The following is a 9,314-nucleotide window of genomic DNA, read 5'->3' on the forward strand; positions in this document are numbered from 1 at the left end:
AGGCTGAGGCGGAGGATCGCTGGAGCCCAGCAGGTCGAGGCTGCGGTGGCTGGGAGCAGCCACTGCACTCCAGTCTGGGTGACAGAATGATACTCTGTCAAAAAAAAAGAAAAGAAAGGGTTAAGGCGTGGTGACACATGCCTGTGGTTCCAGCTACTTGGAAGGCTGAGGTGAAAGGATCACCTGAGTCTAGTAGGTTGAGGCTGTGTGGCTGTGAGCATGCCACTGCACTCTAGCCTGGGCGACAGAGTGAGATCCTGACTCAAAAAAAAAGAAAAGAAGAATCTTGTTATAAATAATGATTTTTCTAAAGGGAAATTTGTTATATCCTTTGAAGTTGTGTTTGGTTCAGAGAACAGTTCCCAGGCTTGCAAAGAGAAATTGAGGAGTCCTAGAGAGGAGCAGGCTCCATGGTCAGAACCATTTGATTCTCATAACAGAATGGATAAAACAATTTAAACCACAAAATACCATGCAGCTATTTATTATTATGGATAAAGTCAGTGCCATTGTCAGAGGAAAACTCTTTGCTGTATAACATGATGGTAGAAAGAGTTTCAGATGCAAAGAATACTTGAATGCCATTTAAGGAAACTGGTTCTTCTACCCCTATTCTTTGGGATATTTAGGATGAAGTTATTTGTTTCTAGCATCATAATCTGAAGATATTCTGTTTCTAAGAATCATAATTTTAAAAAAAATTGATAAGAATTTTAGAGCGATTACATTAGCATGATAGCAGTAGATTCTTTTTTTTCACCTTATTTTATTTTTTAACTTTAAAATTTTTTTATTTTAAAATTGTGGGGTACAATTCAGGATTAGGTATACAAATATCCATTGTGCAGGGGTACCCTTGTTGATGAGGTGTGCCCCCCCCTTCCCCAGGCAGATTTCCACTACTGTCAATCCCACCTCCCTCAGTTTCCCGCTACCGTCAGTTCTTTTCTTATAGTATTACAGTAGTTGTTCAAGGTCCACTTATGAGTGAGAACATGTGAAACTCAGTTCTTGTTTCTGTGAAAGATCACTCAGTATTATAGACTCTAGTGGGCAAAAGATTTGAATAGACAGTTCTCAAAAGAAGACATACGAGCAGCCAACAGATATATGAAAAAATGTTCAGCCTCACTAGTCATCAAGAAGATGCAAATTAAAACTACACTGAGGTACCACCTAACTCCAGTCAGAATGGCCATCAGCAATATCTCAAAAAATAAAAGATGTTGGAGAGGATGTGGTGAAAAGGGAACACTTCTCTGAACTGTTGGTGGTAGTGTAAACTAGTACAGCCTCTGTGGAAAACAGTGTGGCGATTCCTAAAAGTTCTAAAAATCGACCTTCCATATGACCCTGCAATCCCCCTACTGGAAATATACCTGGAAGAACTCAAATCACTCTATAAAAAAGATACTTGCACACGTATGTTTATCACAGCATTGTTCACAATAGCAAGAACATGGAACCAACCGTGCTGCCCATCAAAAGACGACTTGATAAAAAAAAGTGGTACATATATACAATGGAATATTACGCAGCCATAAAGAACAATATCATGAACTTTGCATTAGATTCTTAAATTATTCATAGTTCTGTATCCTTAACAGCTTTTCATTTTTGCATGTTATCTTCAATTTTTTACTTGTATACATACTTTCTTAATAATAGTACTTAAAAATTGTTTAAGAAGGAATATTTATAATCTAGAGAATTTTATATGATTCCTTTTTTCTTTTTAAGGTATGTGTTGGGTGGAGGAGCACTATGTATGGAACTTCTCACAAAACAGGTGACTATGTTCCTATGATACTCAATTATCAACCTCAATAAAGTGCTTTGCTTATGTGAATTAATTCTAAGTAAAAAAGTTCTTATGTAATACCTTCTACTTAAAAAGAAATTTTAGTTCCTTTTTTTTTTAAAAATGGTACCTACTTTTAATAGTAAAAAGGGAGACCAGTAAAATGACATTGTACTTGGTGCTGAATCTATGCTGGGATAGGCATGAAGAGTGACCTTTACTTAAGGTCATCATTTGCTTGTTATAGACACATAAAACATAGGTTGTGTGTGGGGGTGGGGTAGGGGTGGGTATGTATATGTGAGAGAGATTCTGGAAATTTTCCTTTTCCTACTTGACTACAAACTTCTTAACGCTGATTTGCTGTTGTTGAGTTTTGTATGGCACTTTGTTAGACTTTACAGTAGGAATCAGGAATACTACAGTGTTTTACAGATGTTTTCTTCTTCTTGTAGGGCTGGAGCAGTGCCTACTCAATAGAATCAGTCATCATGCAAATAAATGCCACCTTAGTCAAAGGCAAAGCCAGAGTACAGTTTGGAGCAAATAAGGTACTTTTATTCAGAATTTTACATAAACTGTAAGATATTACTTTATAAGGCTTTCTCCTGTTTTCAGTTAATTCTTTTTGAGACAGTTAATTTCATTTTCTTTTTTTCTTTTTTTTTGAGTTGGAATCTCACCCGGTCACCCAGACTGGAGTGCAGTGGCTGCTCCTGACCACCGCAGCCTCCACCTGCTGGGCTCCGGTGATCTCCGCCTCAGCCTTCCCAGTAGCCGGAATTACAGGCGCGCTACCACGCTAATTTTTTTATTTTATTGTAGAGATGAGGTCTCGCCTGCTCAGGCGGGTCTCGAACCCGCGGACTCAGGCAATCCACTTACCTCAGCCCCCAAAGGCGCAGGATTACAGGCTGAGCCACCGAGCCTGGCAAAAAATTTCATTTTCATTTGGTTTATTTTCTTCTTGTTTCAAAAGTGATCTGTAGAAAATATAGAAGTATGGCTAGGCAGGGTGGCTCACACTTGTAATCCCAGTGCTTTGAGAGACTGAGGCTGGAGGATCTCTTCAGGTCAGGATTTTGAGATCAGCCTGGGCAATGTAATGAGACCCCCAACTCAACAAAAATAGCAATAAAAAGTTAGCCAGGTGTGATGGTGCACACCTATAGTCCCAGCTACTGGGGTGCTGAAGTGGGAGAATTGCTTGAGCCCAGGAGTTCAAGACTGTAGTGAGCTATGACTGCCACTGCACGCCAACCTAAGTGACAGAGTGAGGACCTATCGCTAAAAAAGGAAAAGAAAAGAAAAAAGATACTAATTGATAATCATGTAGTTATTTGGTATCTGTTCTTTTAGTCTTTGTTATATTTACTATACATTAACATATCTATAGTTTTGATTTTATTATTGGAATGTATATCCTATTAAGTAAAAAATTATATGTATTTAAGTTTTGCCAAATTGAGATCACGTTATAATAGTTAATTCCTAGTGAACTTTTATGAGCTAGGCTCTAGTCTAAACTTTTTACTTCTAGTAACTCTATCAACCCTCTTATGTAGGTACTATTATTGTCTTCATTTTGTGGGTGAGGAAATGGAAGCACATAGAAGTTAGGTAACTTATCTGAGGGCACAGATGGTAGAGCAAGAATTGGCACCAGACAGTCTCACTCCCCTAGGCTCAGCCAGAAGGAGCTGAGAGCAGGCCATGGGGCAGAAGGGTATTTATCAAACTGGTTTTCTGTTTAGTTAACATGAAATACAGCCTGTAACATTAACTTGAGGACAGAGTTATCAGAACTTTTAGTAGGAAATTGGGGTTTAAAGGTAAGATAGTGCTCTTAAGAAGCTTCCATTCAAAATTGTGGAGGGAATGGTAGTTGAGTTAAATAGTGAAATCCTGGAGCACACAGCCCCTGGGCAACTCTTGACCTATTTCTACAGTCAAGAAAGGTATTTGTCTTTTTCTGCTGCCCATAGACCTTAGGTTATTCACCTATAGAACCCCTTAGTTTGTGGTCACATTCAGATGAGAGATCTGTTTTTTGTTTTTTTTCTGGGCAGAGGATTTTGAGTTGAAACCTATATATAGAAAGCAGTTCAGCAATCCCCTAGATTGTCCAAGGGGACTAAAGTGGTCTCTTGTTGGTTATATAAATAGCTCTCCTCAGAAGCAAATGCAGATACCTTTTGGAGGAAATCATCTCTAATTTAAGCCCAGGATTCCCCAAAATTAAAACTAAGCAAATAGAAAATCACAAGTCAAAGATCACAACATGCAAGTAGGCAACCCAGCATATTTGAGAATTGGCAGAAATTATATATTCCCAAAGACCGTAGACTTTGGAATAATCAGATACAAAATAGTCTTCAGATACTAGAAGTATAAGAAAGTAGTTATGTGTGAAATCTAATGTAAAAAAAGATGGAATCATAAAATTGAGCAAGCAGTATGACCATCAGGAATGATAAGGACAATCTAAAAAAGAATAGAAGTAGAACTTAAGTAAATAAAACATAATTGTTAAGATAAGAAACTCAGTAGATGGTTTAGACATTAGAAGAGATAATTGATTAGATGGTATCTACAAAGAACTCAGAATGTTGCACAGAGAGTTGAGAGAGAGATGAGACAGAGAGACATCAGAATAAGGTCTAAATGTGTCTTAGTGGAATCCCAAGAGGAGAATTTTAAATTATATTAGAAAGTGAGAAAATAGAATTTATAAAGGTAATAGAAGCAAGTCCACATGAATTAGTCACAACAAATGTAAGTGGACTGAAGTTACCAGTTAGACTGAATTAATAAAATGTGGCTGTTTTTAAGAAGGATGTTTAAAATATGAGGATACAAAAAGACTGAAAGTTTTTATAAAGGGAAGAGTGATCAAGATATGTCAGCTTGCCAGGTGCAATGGCTCACACCTGTAATCCTAGTACTTTGGGAGGCTGAGGCAGAAGGATTGCTTGAGCCCAGAAGTTTGAAATCAGCCTGGGCAACATAGTGAGACCTAATCTCTAGAAAATATAAAACCTTCAGCCAGGCGTGGTGGCCAGCTACTCAGGAGGCTAAGGCAGAATGATCGCCTGAGCCCAGGAAGTGAGGCTGTAGTGAGTCGGGATTGCACTACTGCACTCCAGCCTGGGCGACAGAGTTAAACCCTGACTCCACAAAAAAAGATAGGCCAATAAACATTAATTAAAAACAGGTGATTTGGCTTTAGTGTCAAACAAAATAGGATTTTAGAACATTTGTGACTACTTAATGATAAAAATCAGTTAGTTTGGAGGATATAGCAAGTTTTGTACTTTATGTAGCTATCAAAATAGCATCGAGTCTGGCGTGGTGGCTCATGCCTGTCATCCCAGCACTTTGGGAGGCAGAAGCGAGAGAATTGCCTGAGCCCAGGGGTTTGAGACCAGCCTGGACAGTTTGGCATGACCTTGTCTCTACAATAAATAAATAAGAATAGCGGGTCTAGTGGCAGACGCCTGTGGTTCCTGCTACTTGGAAGGATGGCCTGAGCCCAGCAGGTCGAGTGAGGCTGGAGTGACTGTGAGCATGCTACTGGACTCCAGCCTGGGCAACAGAGTGAGATTCTGTCTAAAAAAAAAAGCTCTTGAAATACAGAGGAAGAACTGATAAAACCACAGGGAGAAATTGACAAATCCACCATCATAGTTGGGAATTTCAACAAATCCTGCCTTATGGTAAATTATATATAGATAGGAATAACCAATTAGCAGTTATGGTCTAATGGACAAATATAGAACTCTGTACCCAATGATTAGATATATTATATAGCTTTCTTAAGCATATATAGAATATGGGGGAAAAGTTAATCATATATTAATTCATAGAGCAAATCAGAAGATTTAAAAACAGTTGGTACCATATAAGCCATGTAATTTAAATATCATGTAATTAAGGTTAGAAGGCAATAATGAGACTAATAAAATTATGCATGAATTTGGAAATTCATGCACCCTTGCAAATCATGGTTAAAAAATAAAATGAAGCCCGACTCGGTGGCTCAGCCTGTAATCCCGCGCCTTTGGGAGGCTGAGGTGAGTGGATTGCCTGAGCCCACGGGTTCAAGACCCGCCTGGGCAGTGAGACCTCATCTCTACAATAAATCAAAATATCAGCCGGGTGTGGTAGCGCATGCCTGTAATTCCGGCTACTCGGAAGGCTGAGGTGGAAAGATCGCCGGAGCAGCAGGTCGAGGCTCCCAGCCACCGCACTCCAGTCTGGGCGACAGAGTGAGGCTCCAACTCAAGAAAATAAATAAATAAATAAAAATAAAAAATAAAATGAAAATTTTAAAACACTTAGAATTGAACCATAATTAAAATACTTAAATTCTATTTCCCTGTCTCCTCCCTCCCACTCCCTATCTGGAACATTCATGAAACTAATCTTTCTCAATGAAGGAAAACGTCAAATACTAAAAAGTGGAAAAAGGATAGATGTCATTCTCTGATCTTAATAAAATAAAACTATAATAACAAAGCCAAAAAACAAATGCTTCTTTGTGGAATTTTAAAATTCATACAGCCCTTAGGTCAGACAGGGATTTGAAATGGAAACTGTAGAATATCTAGAGAATAGCAATAATCCATTACTCACCAGAGGCTAAAGGAGAGGTCAGAGGAATGTTCATTGCCGTCAAATCCTTATGTCATTAAGAAAAGTATGAAAGTAAATCAAGCCTCTTACCCAGTGATAACTTGAAGGAAAGCAGAGTGGAGAAATTAATAGACATAAGCAGAAATCAGTGAGTTAGAAAAGTAGAAAGAGCTAAATGCACACTATAATAAAGCCGCTGCAGAAACATTCCCTTTAAACTGATCTTTGAATACTTTGCTGTTGACAGTTGAACATGGGGAATGCTAACATTCCTGTTTTCTCCTCCTGCCTTGGGTGGATGGGCGGTAGGTTTAGGCAGCAACTGCTCCACAGTCATTTGGGAGTGTCAAGGTGTGTGTACTTCTTATGTACAGTCTGCTTCTCATTCTTTTATTTTTGTCCCTTTTGTGAAAGTACTGAAAAAACGATTTTTTGTTAATGTTAAGAAAACACAACATTTTATGTGTTTTAGTTTTTTAGGTGCATTATGGCAGGGCTTTGCTATTTTAAAGAGCTCTTAGAAATTGAAAAAGACTACCCTGTAGAAAAATGGGAAAAGGATGTAAAAAGTCTGTGGAAATAAATGGCTCATGAACATACGGAGACTGTTCAACCTCACTCAATAATAGAAATGCAAATCAAAACTACACTGAGAGTCCATCTTTCACCTAGTATATTCTCAAAAATCACAGAGGTTTGGTGACATACTGTGTTGGTGAGGCTGTATTGAGGTATCCTCACAGAAGGCTGGTGGGCAAGCACATTTACCACCCTATGGAGGGCAGTTTAACATTATCTCAGAATTACAAAGGTACATATATATCTTTTGACTCAGCAACTTCACTTGAGGACAGTTTTGCCAGTACTCTGCACATTTATGTACAAGGTTGCTCATTACAACATTGTAACAGCAAAATATTGAAAACAGCCTAAATGTCCCCAAATAGGAGACTGATTAGATATTGGGCTATTAGATACAGTAGAAATATTTCACTGTTTTAAAAAAGAGAAAGGTAAAGCTTTCAGTGTACTGATATGGAACAAGCTCCCAGTTATGTTAAGTGAGAAAGGGAAAGAACAGTGTCTGTAGCATGCAACTATCTGTGGAGGAAAGCGGGAAAAGTGGCTAATAATAATGGGCTATCCATGAATTTTCTTGTATAATCTTAAAGAAGGATATACAAGGAATTATTAATACTGGTTAACTTGGGTAGAGGAAGAGGGTAAGCGGAGAAACTGGGTGGTTAGGGGACAGGTAGGAAGGGGAGTTTTTACATAGAATGTTTGTATACATTTTTGAGTCTTGAACTGTGTGAATTTATTACTCAAAAAAATTCTGTGGCATAATAGATAGTGTATCACTATGAAGAATGCTCATGTTATATTAATTGGGAAGTTAAGATATAGGTTGGTTGTACTTATGGTGACAAAATTAATCCTAGATGTGTCTCCTTAAAAAAGATTCTATATTTTTTACCAAAAACAGATTCCCTTAAATAATGACTTGGTGCCAGTTATAGGCGTTCTTTAAATCTAACAAAAATGTCATTCATATGTATCATCTTGAAGCTTAGTGTTTTCTTATCTGAAAGTAATATTTTGTAGATTGTTTTTGGTTTTGGGAGTTAGAAGTTACAAGGAAGGGAGTTTGAATTTTACTCATGTTCCAATAGCATCCTTTAACTTGATCATCAGTATGGAGAGGGACACCAGAAAGCTTTATATTTATCCAATGGTAGGAAGACCTACTCAGATGAACTGTGAGACTTGTAGATTTTTACTTGGGTGCAATGTTGGTTTTTTTATTTTTATAAAATTGTAGAGACTAATGAAATCGAGAAATGAAAGTATTAAAATGGTTTCTGAAGTAGAAATATAATTGTTTCCTGTGTTCATTTAAGCACAGCAGTGATGCAGTCATAAATTTATTGTCATGATTTTCATCTAGTTACAATTTTGATTTAAAATGTGTAATTCTCTTTCAGAACCAATATAATCTAGCAAGAGCCCAGCAATCCTATAATTCCATTGTACAGATACATGAGAAAAATGGTATGTTTAATTCAATAAGTATTTATTGTGTTTTATGAAATTTTATATATTATATTGATATTTATCCTGTTTTATTTTTTCTATTTTTGCTTTAATTTATTATAAAGTTCTGTTATCATAGTGAAAAAAATTTAACCTGTGCTGCATTCAGAATCTTTTAGTGAATTTTTAACATTCTGCTTCCTACAAAATGTTTGCATTCTAAACACTTGGTCTGGGTACCTCTGAGTCAGTCAGCATTTTTTTGTAGATTAATGAATGACTTACTTTACTTGCTTGAAATCTATAGTATTAGGATAGGAATTGAGTTAAAAGCAACTCTTTATAGGTGGAGTTCTTGTTGTTATAATTGAATAAATACAGTCAGAATCATGACCAGCTATTTCTGAGGTTCTTCAGACTAAATGGTTTTGACAGTCTTACACATTCATCTATTCAAGTAAGAATAGTTCTGGCCTGGTGCAGTGGCTCACTTTGGGAGGCAGAGGCAAGAGGATTACCTGAGTTCAAGAGTTCGAGACCAGCCTGGGCAACTTGGCAAGACCCTGTCTCTGCAATAAATAAAAAAATTAGCCAGGCATGGTGGCACACGCTTGTAGTTCCAGCTACTTGAAAGTCGAGGTAGAAGAACCACCTGAGCCCAGAAGGTCGAGGCTGCAGTGGCCATGAGCGTGCCACTGTACTCCAGCCTGGGCAACAGAGAGACCCTGACTCAAAAAAAAAAAACAAACAGTTCTGATTTCAGTATACACATAAGAGTATTTAAGTTGTAAATTTTTTTTTTTTGAGTTGGAGTCTCACTCTGTCGCCCAGGCTGGAGTGCAGT

General features: G+C 37.6%; 1 protein-coding gene across 2 annotated transcripts in view; it reads left to right on the forward strand.

Annotated features, from left to right (window-relative positions):
• UBE2Q2 (ubiquitin conjugating enzyme E2 Q2) overlaps positions 1–9,314 on the forward strand; it is a 49,292-nt gene that overhangs the window by 36,448 nt on the left and 3,530 nt on the right. For both annotated transcript variants that reach the window (XM_008050883.1, XM_008050884.1), the window contains 3 exons: positions 1,741–1,789; positions 2,257–2,352; positions 8,422–8,488. In XM_008050883.1, coding sequence (XP_008049074.1) covers positions 1,741–1,789; positions 2,257–2,352; positions 8,422–8,488 — 212 coding nt within the window. The remainder of the gene's footprint in view (positions 1–1,740; positions 1,790–2,256; positions 2,353–8,421; positions 8,489–9,314) is intronic.

Source organism: Carlito syrichta, unplaced genomic scaffold (assembly GCF_000164805.1).
Source record: "Carlito syrichta isolate Samal-C Ts95f unplaced genomic scaffold, Tarsius_syrichta-2.0.1 Scaffold153937, whole genome shotgun sequence".
Lineage (NCBI taxonomy): Eukaryota > Metazoa > Chordata > Mammalia > Primates > Tarsiidae > Carlito > Carlito syrichta.